This window comes from Larus michahellis, chromosome 3, assembly GCF_964199755.1.
Source record: "Larus michahellis chromosome 3, bLarMic1.1, whole genome shotgun sequence".
NCBI lineage: Eukaryota > Metazoa > Chordata > Aves > Charadriiformes > Laridae > Larus > Larus michahellis.
In genome coordinates, this window is record NC_133898.1 from 131,189,698 (window position 1) to 131,205,225 (window position 15,528).

Genomic DNA, 15,528 nt, shown 5'->3' on the forward strand with positions numbered 1-15,528 from the left:
TTGTTCTGATGAAACACTCTCAAGGCCCCAAACACGGCGGTGTTTCAACTCACCACACTCTGTCACTCACCCACCTCGTCCTTGCTGCAAATTAGCATCATCTTTTCCATTTCAATCCATACACGCTGGTCTAGTGACTCACGCATGTGACTTATCCTTCTCTAAGTCATTTTTCTGCCACCAGCTAGGACTCTGATTTCTCCCTCATTTTCAGGGAGAGAAGGTCAAACAAAAAGCTTGAGCGCACGGAAGGAATTCTGTACACCCCAGAGCTTCCTTCTCAAAGGAGACAGACACTTGTAACGGGCCCTGCTCTGAAATAGCCCCGTGCATGCAGACAGCACCTCTCCTTATGATTGCAGGCGGGGCAGTCCCCTCGGGATTTTGTTTTCAACTTCTCAAGAAAAGAGCAAAGCCAATTTTGCAGCAACCACCTCATCACACGCACCACGCGGCCGCAGCATCCCCTGCGTCCCGTCTGTGCCAGGACGGCCACGGGATCGCTTGCCCCTGGCTCGCTCCATCCAGAGGGTCCCGGCTGCCACGGAGCCATCAGCAGTAAGCTGACTGCCCTCATGGGATTTAAAGACACAAATGGTTCGTACAGCTTAAAAACAACATTAATCATGCAACCAGGATGTTTCTGGAAGATCCAAATACATTTCCAAGGAGGAAAAAAAAAAATAATGCAGATTTATAGCCCAGATTCTACTAATAGCCTTCCTGTCCAGAAAAACAATTCCACTTTTAAGTAATCAGGTTACCCGGAGCCAGCAGCAGATGGAACACCATTGCCCTGGTGCCCCGGGCACATCGGTGACAGACATCCAAAGGGATCCAGGGTGGGCTAGGGGAGGACAGCGCTGGTGGCACAGGCACCAGCACTAGGGACAGCAAGAAAAGATGGATTTATACACTCCATTTTGCTCGCAGACACTTTGGCAAGCTCCGCGGCAGCCTGCACTGCCGGCCACGAGCCCACATTTCACCACTTGCACCAGCGGCAGGAGCAAGGCAGAGGGAGCCTCGGCAGAGCAGCTCCAGCAAGTCCATACGGCCGTTTCCTATAAATCTCCTTATGTACAAAGAGGGCACAAGGCTACGAACCTTCTCCCATCAGGCTTGAGATAAGCCAGAAGGCAGCGAACACGACAATCCCCGGCGAACGTAACTGAGCAGAGCCGTGCCAGTGCAAACACGTCACGTTTGCACTATGCCCACACGCCACTGATGCGGGAGAAGTCACACCATGCCTTAACGGTACTTATTAACTCGAGCCCTGTTTATCTTTTCTAAGGTCACTTCTCAGCTGGCATAAGAATGGAGCACGTTGGCAGTGGTAAACCCGCCACCAGCACAGGAGCCCAGGGGTTTGGCTCCCACCAGCAGAAGGCAGCACGGAGGATGTCCCGTCTGCCTGCCCCAGCTTCAATGCCAGCATCGCTTCCCTCCTCCCGCCTGGTTCTCACCATGCGGGTTTTTGACATCTAAAGATGCTTCAAAACACAGCACACAGGGAGCCCAGCAAGGTCAGAGCCCCTCTCCTCCAAGAGGAGCTGCTGCACCAAGCAGAAGTCTCCTTCCTGCTCCCCAGGTCCCACGGGGTGTGCAAATTCATTGGGAAAACCAGATTTCTGCCCTGCCGACACTCTCTCACGTTCAGAGCCTCAGCTCTTGCTGGCACCAGCTGGGAGATTATCCCCCACCTTCCGCAAGCACGGACGTGGGACCACTCCTCCAGCAATGCTGATGGTGATGAGCACCAGGGAGAAGCTCGCTCTTCCCTGCAGCTCTGGGGACAGAAGAGGTTTTTAGTGGCTGGGGAGCACACAGCAACAGCCCCACACTGGCAGGGGAAGAGCAGAAAGAGGGGACATTTAGACTACATATAAGGAAGAAATTCTTTGGTGTGAGGGGGGTGAGCCCCTGGCCCAGGTTGCCCAGAGAAGCTGTGGCTGCCCCATCCCTGGAGGGGTTCAAGGCCAGGTTGGCCGGGGCTTGGAGCAACCTGGGCTGGTGGGAGGTGTTCCTGCCCAGGGCAGGGGGTTGGAACTATAAGGTCTTTAGGGTCCTGTCCAACCCAAACAATTCTACGATTCTACAAGGAATTGGCTGTAGGGAGAGCAATGCTCATCAGGACAACGGCTCTACCTCCAAGCAGAGGTACTGCAGGGGGATAAAACAAGGACACTTGGATGCAAGTGGTCCGGGCAGAACTGATACACGGCACACCTCCACCCAGCCTCACCCAGACCTGGCCCCTCCACGGGCCAGACTCACAGAATGGATGGCAACAGAAGGGACCTCTGGAGATCATCCCGTCCAACCCCCGGCCACAGCAGGGTCACCCAGAGCAGGTGGCACAGGAACGCGTCCAGGCGGGGTTGGAATGTCTCCAGAGACGGAGACTCCCCCACCTCTCTGGGCAGCCTGTGCCAGGGCTCTGCCACCCTCACAGCAAAGAAGTTCCTCCTCGTGTTGAGATGGAACTTCCCATGTTCCAGTTTGTGCCCGTTGCCCCTTGTCCTGTCCCCAGACACCACTGAGAAGAGCCTGGCCCCATCCTCCTGACACCCACCCTTTAGCTATTGCTGAGCATTGATGAGATCCCCTCTCAGCCTGCTCTGCTCCAGCTGAACAGCCCCAGGGCTCTCGGCCTTTCCTCAGCACAGAGATGCTCCAGCCCCTCAGCATCTCCGTAGCCCTCTGCTGTCCCCTCTCCAGCAGTTCCCTGTCCTTCTGGAACCAGGGAGCCCAGAACTGGACCCAGTGCTCCAGCTGTGGCCTCCCCAGGGCAGAGCAGAGGGGGAGGATGACCTCCCTCCACTTGCTGATCAACCCAAGACCCGCTGGACTCACTCTCCAGCACAGTGGCTAATGAAGGGACCTGTGGTCACCCCAGGAGCTCACCGTGCAAAGACCCACCCGATAGGGACCGCACACTTGAGTCAATTGTCATCCAGAGGGCTGCAGCTCTGTGCTGGCACCAGGGTCACCCCGCGGTGGGACGGAGCAGACAGCCAGCCCCACCACCCTACTGCCGAGTCCCAGCCCCATCCCATCACTGGGCTGGAGGGGAAGAAATCATTTCTCTGCGGATACGTAACATGGAGCAACACTTGACGTTGATGGCAGGCTTCAGCAAACAGCCTGCCAGTTTCCACTGCACCCAGGAGCTCTCTCTGTTTGGGAGCATTAAATATCCATGAATATGGGTCACCACCGCTTCCGCTGCGGTTTGAGGTGATCAGCTGCAGAGAGGATGCACAGATGGTGAGCACAGGAGTGGGAAAGATGAACCTTCAGGGGCCTGAGGCAGGGATGCAGTTAGAGGAGGATCAGCCTGTGATGAACCTCTGGAGTGGGAATTGAGGGATCAGGGCCGTGACTCCGGGAAGGAAAAACAGGGGGAGGAAGAAAAGGCAGAAGCCAAAATGCACAAACAGGAAGCCTGTTACAATAACGCTGCGACAGCCAACTTTCCTATTGCTGCCAGAGCTGTTTCAGGCTTCGAACGAGAGGGCTGAAGTACCTGGGGGGATCAGTTTTGCAAGCCTGCTCCTGGTGCCCAAGGAGAACAGAAGGGACGAGGGCGAGCACGGCAGTGCGACCCAGGCAAGGAGACAGGGGAAGAGGCAGAGGCCACTCTCCATCTCCATCCCCAACCCCAGGCACACTTCGACACCCACCCTGTGCCCTCCGGAGGGCATTCAGACCCAGCAGACCACCCCAAACCCCATTTTCTGCTGGGTCAATGAGGTGAATTGTCCCCTCCAGGCAAGGCTGCCCCTCGCAGCGGCGGTGAGCCTCCAGGGAGGTGCAGACACTTTTAAGATCGTAGCCCCTGTCTCCTCGCCAGAGGACCAGGAGGCCTCGGCAGAACTGGGCCAAATCCAGGAAAGAGCCAGGTTTGATGCCGACCCACCAACCAGGAGAACACACAAGTCAGCGCAAGAAAAGAGAATTTGTTACAATCCCTAGAAAAAGAAATCAAGTTGAACTTCTAAGTGTACCTATCAAAGGAAAACACAAGCCCACGCACATCAGGAGATGATTACAGATGAAGCAAGGCAGTGCGGGGAAGGAGGGGGAAGACTACCTTCAAGTTTCGACAGAGCCGGTGTGAAAGGCACAAACAAAACACTTTTTTCCAAAGCACCTCACCCTCTACAGCACGTAACACTCTGCCTCTCTGTACCCCTCATCCCGCCTCTCCACAAAGAGGAAATTCACAATTAACAGGAAAAAAAAGCTGCGTTATTTCGTGAGCCCTGACATCCTGCTTTGGGCAAGACCTGAAGCACATCAAGTCAGGTCAATTATACAAGCCCCAATAACGCAGCCATTTTCTCAGCCAGCTACGGGAAGTGATACCTCAATTTCCACAATGCACTCCAGTTCTCTTCCAAACAGTCCCAACAGCCAAACGCTTGCTGTTAATTAGCGGAGAGTGACTTTTATGACGGAGTTCATTGTGGCCAAGATTCAACATGCACCAGTAAACATCGCGGTAAACTTTCAGGGCAATTAAAGAGACCCAAGATGGACTGACAAGCAGTCCATGCTATTTTTAAGTGACTGCTTCACACATCTTGCCACACTGGGCAAGAACTCAGGGCAGAGCTGCGACCCAGCTCTGTTTCCTACTCCTCCATTGCACCCACACCCAGGAGAAAGGCACCTGGTTTTAGCAGATGTCCCCAGCCACCAGCTGGGCACAGCAATCTTCTGTTTCTGTGGGGCAAAGGATGCAGTGGGACGCGGGCAGCAGTCAGTCGGGCAGAGCAGGAGTTGCATCCTTCACCTGCACAGCAAGAGAAGAGCCAGGAGGGCTCCACTGCAGCCTTCGGTACCTAAAGGGCACTTATAGGAAAGACGGGGACAACCTTTTTAGCAGGGCTTGTTGTGAAAGGACAAGGGGTGATGGCTTTAAACTAAAAGAGGGAAGATTTAGATTAGATATTAGGAAGAAATTGTTTACAATGAAGGTGGTGAGCCCCTGGCCCAGGTTGCCCAGAGAAGCTGTGGCTGCCCCATCCCTGGAAACATCCCAGGCCAGGTTGGACGGGGCTTGGAGCAACCTGGTGTAGTTGAAGATGTCCCTGCCCATGGCAGGGTGTTGGACTAGATGGCCTTTAAAGGTCCCTTCCCACCCAAACCATTCTATGATTCGATGACAGGACAAGGAGTCCACTAGCTGCCCCCATCACACACACAAGCCACCCAGTTCATGCCTTTAAGGGTAGGGACTGCGGTGAAAAACCCACCCAGGCAGGAGCACAGAGCCAGAGCCAGCTCCCCTCCCCAGAAGTAAAGGGCAGAGAGGTGGTTTGCACCAGGACAAGCCTCACCCCATGAGCATCACCCAAACCACACAGAGAAGAGCGGCCCTGGCCCAACAGAGGTGCTGTTTGGTAGCCAATACAGCCGAGCTGCATGTCCCTGGGCAAGTCATCTTCTCATACAAAACCCCACAGAGGTCTGAAGTCCTTCCTGGGAAACCCTGCAGGACCCACTGCGCGCTGAAGCAGCAGTAGGTCCCCAGCCACAAAAGGCTTCATCACTGCCACTGTGTGGCTAAAAACAGAGTGTCTGCGAATCCCCCACCAAAGCGTGGTTCAACATCTTTGATACCCTGCAGAGCAAAGGCCACCACTCAGAAACCAGACCTGCAGCAGCAGAAAACAGCAGCAATTTCAGGATTGTTGAAGATGGAAAGATGTAAACACACACACAGACTAGGTCCCAGGAGCGGAACTGGCTCATCACTCATCACGACCTTACAACACACATCAAAAGTGTCTCTAGAAAGTAAGACAGATCCCTTACTCTCATCTACTGCTTAACACAGAGCAAAAGCTCAGCCAAGGCTCATCAGCCAGGTCATTTCCAGTTAACCTGTAAGTGCTGCTACTGTCTCCTCCAAGCACTAGGCTGGGCAGAGGTTCAAAATCCTGAATTTAACTGCAGAACAGGAGAAGAAAGAAGAAAAACACCTCTAATTTTTACAGCTGCTCACCTTAAAAGTCATGAAGTCTAGGAGGAGTTCTGGACTTCCTTACTGCATCCTCCACAGCACAGCCGAGCTGCACCTTGGGAAGCTGCACGCTGCCTAAAGGCAGACACACACAGTCTCAGAGCAATTAAGAGAGCCCTCGGGGAAGGAGTTAAGTGATTCAAGGAGAGGGCCCAAAGGCTTTCCCTCCTTCACACCCTTCCTGCTAAGGAGCTGCGGGAGAAGGCGAGCTGTTTGTCTGGGGGCAAGGAAGACTGGCCTTTTAATCACCATGGCGTTAAGCCTCACATCCACATTGCTACCATCAAAAAGCTTTCCTTTCTACTGCTCTCACTACCAGTTTTGTTGTTGTTCCACTGGTCTGGACTGCCACTGGCACACATAGGTGTCTCTGCTCGGCAGAGTAAACCCTGCAGAGATCTCTTTAGGGCTCATCTTTCCAGAGCAGCCTATAAATCCTGCCAGGGACAGCTTCCAGCCATCTGCTTCCTGCAGTGCAGCATCTGTAGCCCTGCTCTCCATGGCACTCAAAGTCTGAAGGCAAGAGGATTTCTTGAGGCTGGGTGAGGGGAAGAGCACCCTCTGCTTCAGGGCAGAGAGGACACCACCAGTCCTGCTTCATGCTGTTTGCTTAAGGGACCTGTAGAAACTGGTCCATTGACAGCCAAAGTGTGACACACACACGACTCATGGATCTGCCTGGCAGGTCTGCCAGCGGTGCTGGCTCGGGCTGGTGACAGCCCAGGAGATCAGGGGTTCCCACCTGGAAGAAGGGTGCAGAAAAGGCAGAAGAACATCCAGGAGGAGAGTAGTTCCCACAATAAAAAGAAATCCTTTAAGCTAGATGCTTTGGTGCATTCAGCACACCAGGTCTCCCAAGCTAAGGTCTCGTCTGGCGCTGCAGGACAAGCATGCTCGATACGCTACTGCAAACCCTGTGGCGACCCTGACCTAGAAACTGCTGTAGATGAAGAAGTCACCGACCCACGCTGCAGTCAGCCTGAGTGTGCCCAGGCCTCTGCTGTGCTACACAGATCCCTCGTGCCAGGATAAACTCAGCCAACTCATTGCAGCGGAGGAGCCTGTGGGCAGCTCCCACTCAGTATCCGTGACTGGGCCACCTGCGCATCCTTGCCTTTATCAAGAAATGCAGCAAGAAGCTCTCATGTGAACATTCTTTCCATCTGACACTGGAAACAAGGAATAGAGTTGTTTTTCTGTAAGAAAATCCTATAATAGCCCGAATGAGTGAAATGGGGGAAATATCTTCCATGGTCAGGGTCTGCCCAGCACACCACACGTGGATCGGAGGCCCGTCTGATGCTACACTGCCTGTGGTTCCCATCATCTAAAAGGGATGTAAGATTATCTATACTATTCTCTCCTTACAGTGCTAGCTCTAATAAACAGTATTTTTAATGGCACCTCACAGAGCCTGAGTGCCTTTCTTATTGGGATAACAGACCAGCACCTCCCAGCGCAAAACCTCTGCTATGTATGAGCCCACCACAAGGCTTGCACGCTCTCAGACACGCAGCTATGCTCAGTGCAAGATGCTTTCTCCACCCTCAGGAGCAAGCAGTCAGAGAAGAGCCCTGCTTTCCCAAGGCAAGCAATGTCACCCCTCGCTGCTGCAGCCGTCCTCGGTGCCTCGGTCGAAGACTGATGCTGGGACCTGCCGACAGCCTCCATGCTAGGAGAATGGTACCAGCTGTGCTAGGAGAATGGTACCAGCTCACAGCAGGTCACCAGCCAAACCCATAGCAAAATACAGGTCACTGCAGAGAGATGGTGGGATGAACAGCGAGTCTGGACACTTTTTCTTAGTGCTTGAGCACTGCTGGCTGCTCCCAGGCCTCAGCACAGCAGGCACGTGGCAGCAGACACCAAGAGGACTTCATTTCACTGCCCACGCAGGTAGCAAGACAAAGAGCCTCTTCACAAGAGCCACCAGGCAGCAGGCTGCCACCAGCCTCCCCTGCGCCGCTGGTGGGTGCGTGCTCCCCATGGGCTGCCATCACCAGCTCCTGCTCAGAAGCCAGGACACAGAAATGGAAGGATTTTAGGGTGCAGTCGCTTTGCTATAAAAGGCACTTCCCAAGCCCCAATTCACTTTCCTCTTACTGAGCTCATACTGGCACCCAAAGCCTCTGGGGTGAGACACCAGCCTGTCCCACCTTTGGACCCAAATAAGACACACGTCATTGCCTTCCTCTGGTGAGACAGCTCGGTCCCTCCCATGCCACATGTAAGGAGTGGCACTCCCACATCCTTCTTCACTGCTGTTCCCCCCAAACCATTGCTCCTGAGGGCAGATAACACGTACCCTTCAGGAAAGCCCAAGGTCCAGCCAGCCTAACAACAGAGGCTCATTCCTGCACTTCCACCCAGCTCACACGATGAGGCAAACACACAGAGACCACTCACACACGTGGCCAGGGCCCCGTACGCAACACACATCACTAGAGTACTCTCCCTGCTTCTACGTGAGCTGGATGAAAGAGCCATACAGCGAGCACACAGCTGGCTGTAAGATGTGCCCCAGGAACAGTCATCGACGACTCCATCGTACCAGAAGACACCAGTACAGCGCAGGACCCCACAGGGCAGAGCTGAATAAAGCAGAACCACAAGCAGCTAAAGCAACACCAGGCATGGAAATGCAGGGCACGTGACTGGAATGCAAAAAGACAGTGACAAACCATGAAAGCTGCCTGTAATGAACAGGACACGTGAAGTTGGAGGGCTCTGCCCTCACTTGTGGTCAGTCTCACTTCCCACAGCTGCTTTTGGCACCGTGGCAGCTGCGAGCGCACCCCCCCCAACCCACTGAAATGAACCGCAAGAGTCACGATGCCGCAGAAAGTGGCATGCAGTTCATCAAGCAGAAGTAATACGAGTGCTGCATGCAAAGCACGAAGCCATCCTTCCCCTCTCCGCGGCACTGGCGAGGCTCCAGCTCGCATGCTTCATCCAGCTCTGGGCACCACACTCGGGAAAGGCAGAGACAACCTGCACAAGGGAGAGTTGTTTGGGTTGCCCTGTGAAAACAGGACTCGGAGGCAGCCTGGAGGGAAGAAAGGGGTAGGTCTTTCTCCTAGAGAAAGCAAAGTAGGAGCAGACACCTCTGTGAACGTTCCAGACAGTTCCATTTCCCCCCCCCCCCCCCCCATAACTTTGTAGAAGAAGGTTGCCCAGAAGCCTGCCAGAAAGCGATTTGCAGGCAGGTTTTTAAGCAGCAGATCATGACCTCTGGCATCCAACTGCAAGGTTTACACTCAGAACCAGCAGTGCCTGGCTGCATCTTTCTTGGCAGAGGACATTCAATACTTAACACTAACAGAGCGTCTGGTTTTGGCAGAGGACATTCAATACTCAACAACAGCAGAGCGCCTGGTTTGTTTTTCTTCTCAAGGTCAACACACGCATCCTGCTCTACAGCCTCAAAACAAGAGCTTTATTTTTGATATCAAGACCTCCACCCTGCCAGAAGCATCAATCATCAGCGCTGGGCTGACAAGCGGAGGAAGTGCTGGAGCAGATACGCTTAGGATGTGTCCGGCTCTCTGACCGCCGCAAAAGCGTCTCCTGGGGGAAGCCTCGGCACACTGCTGCCAGGCAGGGATGTAATGCACCACAGAACGGTTTGGGTGGGAAGGGACCTTAAAGGCCACCCAGTGCCACCCCCTGCCCTGGGCAGGGACACCTCCCACCAGCCCAGGTTGCTCCAAGCCCCGGCCAACCTGGCCTTGAACCCCTCTAGGGACAGGGCAGCCACAGCTTCTCTGGGCAACCTGGGCCAGGGGCTCACCCCCCTCACACCAAAGAATTTCTTCCTCAGATCTAATCTAAATCTCCCGTCTTTCAATTTACAACTGTTACCCCTCATCCTAGCTATTTGTTATGGCAGAGAAACCCTTCCTTCCCATTTTAGGTTAGCTTAACTTCATTGTCTCCGAGGGTACATATGCTGCACCCAAATCCCACAGTCTCCTACTGAAGAAGTGTGACGTACAATTAAAAGCTCTCTGATAACGCTGCACTTGTTGCTGCACAGCTTCCTCAGGCAGTGGAACTCTTCAGTGTCCCTTCAAGAGCAGCAAAAGGACAGTTCCCCTGACACCTCTACCACCTGTGGCACCGAGCCAGCCTGTGACAGAAGGAGCGTACACCTACCTCTCCCCCAGCCAGCAGAAATGTGCACGCCGCAAAGCTAAAACCATCTGGACTCCTGACTCGCCGCTTCCCATATGCGCTCCTGGCAGCAACGGGAGGAGTAAACCAGCCAGGGCTGGAGAAAGCTGTGGAACATCTTGCATGAAGCTCTTCTGTATCGGCTCCAGGGACGCTAGCTCCTCCCCGAGAGCAGGGACATGTTCCTTCCCTTGGACACACGTTGCCTCCTCCATACCTTCCCAAATCTGCTTGCCCTTCTCCAAATGTATTGTGTGCAGTCTGGAGAGCAACTGCCAGGTACGGCTTAAAGGCTGAGGCAGAGTCAAAGGCTGCGGTGCCATTTGTGGTAGGAACCGCTGGAATCTTCCCGCAGCAGGTTTGGTTCTGACCACACATCACCTTTTTGGCTGGGTCCCACCCCAGCCACTCAGTCCTACCTGCTTTCCAGCTACACTGGCTTCAGGTAGATATTCAAGTCACACAACGTGAGCCATCTTCTCAGGTGACCTGCTGTGCTGCTGCCACACATCAACCTCTTCCACCAAGGTTAAAAACACAGGCCCACTTTGGGGACGAGGCAGAGAAAGCAGCTCAGCAACAGCTAAATTACTCTTCTGTTACTTTGCGTTGCCATCCACGCATATCCCACGCTGCTCCTTCCTTGCCCTGTCCATTTGGGATGACAACTTAGGCTGTTCCAAAAGTTTTTGGGGCAAGAAGAGTTAGTTGTACCCAGAAGGTCAACCGGCTTTTCATCAACAGAGCAGTGATGGGTCTAGAGTCACACCTTCAAGGCAAGGGAAGGGGAAAGCAGGACAAGCCTCAATGCCTAAAGCAAGGCTGGGATATGTGACCCAGTATCAGAGATTTCTGCCTGGATCAGCCACTTTCTCAAGGTTAAAATAGCAAAGAAAGAAAAAAGCTGCCCAAGCAAACAAGGCACATAGGAAGGGAGCAGTGCAAAGAGACCACCTGGGGTTTCATCACCCCCCCGGGGCAGGCCGGCGTGTCAGCACCGATTGCTCTTCTCAATACAGTTTATTGCAATCTCCAGCAAAGCGCTTTCACCCGCAGGTGCTCACGGAGGAGGATCAGCACTGGGCAGAATGATGCTCTTTGAGGGCCAAGTGTGAACCCGCCCACTCTTATCAAAGTCCCTGTTGACTCAGTAAAACCACAATCTCTCCAGCAAAGCTACTTCTGCCAGCACGACCGCACTCCTGCCCTCAGGGCGTACGCGGCTTTATTGGCCTCTGCCTGTTGGTTCAGCCAGGCCAGGGCAGGAGCAATACCTCCATGGGAGACCTGCTCACACATTTCACCCCTATGCCATTGGAAAACAAGGCCAGTAAACTCAACACCAGTGTGTAACTGGTGACAGTAAGCGTCTGACACCACCCACACCATGCTTTATGTGCAAGATGGGACTTTCCTCCTCACCCTGGTCTGCATTCAGGGTCCTGTTCACAGATTTAACTGCAACAGCATTTCCATCAGAGGTGTCTCCAGAAAGACGATGACCCGGGAGCAGGTCTTTGGTGCCTGCTACACAGACGAGAAGGTCACTGCAATTGTCTGGACCCTCCCAAGTTCAACTACCAGCACCATCTGTACAGGGTGGAGACCCCATTCTCAACACACAGGTACTGGGAAGGGAAGGCAGCAACACCACAAATCCCCCCAGGCACTACTGGAAACAGGCTGAAGACACAACAGTCTCCCTCTTGAAACAAAAGCATTGTCTTCACAGGAGCAAAATCAGTCACTTTGGGAGGCCTGGCTCAAAGCTGAGTGCGTTTTGGTTACCTTTCCCCAGCACTCACACAAAACCGCTTTCCTGCCTTTCTAAACATAAAGTTTACTGACGAACCCCCATACAATCCATCTTCCACAGGGAACCTCGTGCAACCTGTCACATTGGTCAAACCCGCTCTACCAAGTCCATTTATCTCTACCACATCAGCTCTGAGTGTGCAAAAGCAAAGCGTGAGCAAGCCCTGACCACTGCTGCCCTCGCAGACTGCTCCACGAGGAGATGAGACCCACACAGCCAGTCTCAGCCAGCTATGCAAGGCAGAATGTCACCTCCTTCGCTCCCTGAATGCATCAGACTTGTCCTAACTGTCCTGCATGCCCAAATGACACCCCATGAACCACCCTGGAAGGACAACTTCAGCGTGGCCCAATGTGATGGATCCTAGAACAAGTGCAAAGCTAAGGAGAAGGTGAGGTTCGGCCTCACCTCAGCTAATCCTTTTAGCTTCACTGCTGGTGCAAGAGAAGAAAAAATATGTCAAACACCATCCCCTCCACAGAAACACACAATCCGGGGTTCCCCTATGTTAAGGATGCCACCTACTTCAACCCAAAAACAGCCCGTAGGGATTTCAACTGCCACAGCAGAGCCCATTTGCACTTACAGCAGCTTCCTTCAAAGGCTTCCAGTGCTTTGAACAAGACGCAGACTGGCACGCTTGCACGAGGAGGCGGGGATGATGTCTGGCACATTTCTGTGGGTCTGACTGCGCAGAGAGGGGCTGCAGGGCAGGAGCAAGGTGGTCCTGAGCTAATGTGGGGGGAGCCCCTGGGCTGGCCATGCTCCCACTGCGACACAGACCTGCACCCACACAGAGCTCCTTCCTGCGCAGCCCCTTCATGGCAAGGGAGGCCACGGCCATCCTCACTGCGTAGGGTGACATGCCACAGCTACCTCTCTCAACCATGTCCCTGACAGGCCAGGAAAGGGTGGGGGCAAAGTGCTTCAAATCACACCCACACAGCAATGACCCCCCCACTCCCAGGGACAGCCCGGGGGGACACGCACAGCAAATGTGATGACACCCCACTCAGAAATGTTGTACTGTGCTGTACTGTAGCACATGAAGGAGGGACGGGATGCCATCCAGAGGGACCCAGACAGGCTGGAGAAGTGGGTCCCTGTGAACCTCATGGGATCCAACCAGGCCAAGTGCAGGGTCCTGCCCCCGGGTCGGGGCAACCCCCGGTGCCAGCCCAGGCTGGGGATGGAGGGATGGAGAGCAGCCCTGAGAGAAGGGCTTGGGGGTGCCGGGGGGGGAGAAACCGGCCATGAGCCAGCACCGTGCGCTGGCAGCCCAGAACCCCCCCGCAGCCTGGGCTGCATCCCCAGCAGCGTGGGCAGCAGGGCGAGGGGGGGATTCTGCCCCTCTGCTGCGCTCGGGGGAGACCCCCCTGCAGTGCTGCCTCCAGCGCTGGGGCCTCAGCACAGGAGAGACACGGAGCTGTTGGAGCGGGGCCAGAGGAGGCCCCGGAGATGCTGGGAGGGCTGGAGCCCCTCTGCTGGGAGGACAGGCTGAGAGAGCTGGGGGGGTTCAGCCTGGAGAAGAGAAGGCTCCGCGGAGACCTTCCAGCCCCTGCCAGTCCCTCAAGGGGCTCCAGGAAAGCTGGGGAGGGACTCTGGAGCAGGGAGGGGAGCCATGGGACGAGGGGGAAGGGTTTTACACTGGAAGAGGGGAGATTGGGATGAGCTATTGGGAAGAAATTCTTTGGTGTGAGGGGGGTGAGCCCCTGGCCCAGGTTGCCCAGAGAAGCTGTGGCTGCCCCATCCCTGGAGGGGTTCAAGGCCAGGTTGGCCGGGGCTTGGAGCAACCTGGGCTGGTGGGAGGTGTCCCTGCCCAGGGCAGGGGGTGGCACTGGGTGGCCTTTAAGGTCCTTTCCCACCCAAACCATTCTATGGTCCTAACATGTGTCCCCACCCCAGGAGCATGGCTGGGGCTGCACAGTTGGTGTGTGATCACCCTGACACCACCCCACACTCTGCTGTCCCCACGCTGGACCCCAATGCACAGCACCCACAGAGGGGTCCCACATCTCAGACGGTTCCCTACAAGACCCCATGAAACAGCTCAGGCCGGGGGTGGGGGGGGGGGGGAGGAGAAAAAGCATTTTATTACACTGCATTGCACTAGTGACCACTGCACGGCCCACCTGGGGAACCGTGCGTGGGGTGGGAAGGGGGTGCCCTGCACGGAGCCGAGGACCCATCACACCCCATGGTGGGGCATCAGGGTGGGGGGGGTCACACACTTCATTCAACCACCTTCCACTGCACGGCATCCCCCCTCCACGGCACCGGGCCCCACGGCCCCCCCTTCCACGGAGCCAGGCCCCACGGCGGCATCCCCCCACCTTCTACCCCCCACGGCACCGGCCCCCACGGACCCCCCTCCAAGGGCCCAGGACCCACGGCAGCCCCCACCTCGGCCCCCCACGGCACCAGACCCCACTGCGGATGTCCCCTGCCCCACGGCCCCGAGCCCCACGGCCCCCCCTCCCCAGGGCCAGGCCCCACGGCAGCCCCCCCCTCGGCACCAGGCCCCACTGCGGCTGCCCCCCACCCCACGGCCCCCCCTCGACGGGGTCGAGACCCACGGCAGACCCCCACCCCCCCTCCACCGGGCCCCACCGCGGCTTATCCCCCGCGTATCTCCCTTCCAAACGCCGTCCCCCACCCCTCAGACACCCCCTCACGCCGCCAGGCCCCGAGGTGCCCCCCAGGAGCTCCGGACCCCCCGCCAAACCCCGCGCCCCGCCGCTACCTTGTACTTGCCGAAGCCGGCCAGCTGCTCGGCCGTCACGTACTCCATGGCGGCCCGGTACCGGTACCGGTGCCGTCGCTCCGCGCCCGCCCAGGCCCCCGCCGGCCGCCGTAACCCGCCTCCCGCCGCCGCATCGGCCCACCCGGCGTGGCCGTGACGTCACCGCGCCCCGCCCGACGCTGCGCCAGGGCGCCCCCTGCGGGGCGGGAGGGCGACAGGCGCTGAGGGGAGCGGCCGGCGCTGAGGGAGCGCGCGCTGCTGGCCCCAAAAATGGAGGGTTTTGGGGCAAATAAAGAGCCGGGGAGGGTGAGCCGGGCCTGCCTTCAGCACCTCGCCGAGGAGGCGAGGGAGGCCGGCTGTCGCGGATGGAAACATTTGACGCGATTATGATTTAGCAGCGATTCAGAATTCCTTAAAGAAGTACGGTAGGCTGAGAGGTTGAAATTTAGCAGCGCTTAATCATTAACCGGTTTAGGGGTTTACAAGGTGGGTGAAGAAAAGAATTGAACGGCGACTTAATTACAGAGTCGCAGATGGCAAGATTCACGCTGACTGAAGGTATCCCAAATCGATACCTCTATACACGGGCAAAAAGCACAGGTCTCAAATTAATACATATGGCAAAATAGAGGCACGTGTGCACGCATGTACGCACAGGTCTCTGCTAAAATCAGTAATTTCTTAACTTTAAAAGAGCTGACGGGTACCACTTTAGAGTCCTACACATGCACAGACAGACAAAGAACATCCACATCCATA

General features: G+C 55.8%; 1 protein-coding gene across 2 annotated transcripts in view; it reads right to left on the reverse strand.

Annotated features, from left to right (window-relative positions):
• SELENOI (selenoprotein I) overlaps window positions 1-14,940 on the reverse strand; it is a 31,187-nt gene extending 16,247 nt beyond the window's left edge. The window contains exon 1 of one of the 2 annotated variants that reach the window (XM_074582210.1): window positions 14,770-14,940. In XM_074582210.1, the coding sequence (XP_074438311.1) occupies window positions 14,770-14,817 (48 nt within the window). In that variant the 5' untranslated portion in view covers window positions 14,818-14,940. The remainder of the gene's footprint in view (window positions 1-14,769) is intronic. The other variant, XM_074582211.1, reaches the window with a different exon arrangement.
• Window positions 14,941-15,528: the final 588 nt, after the last annotated feature.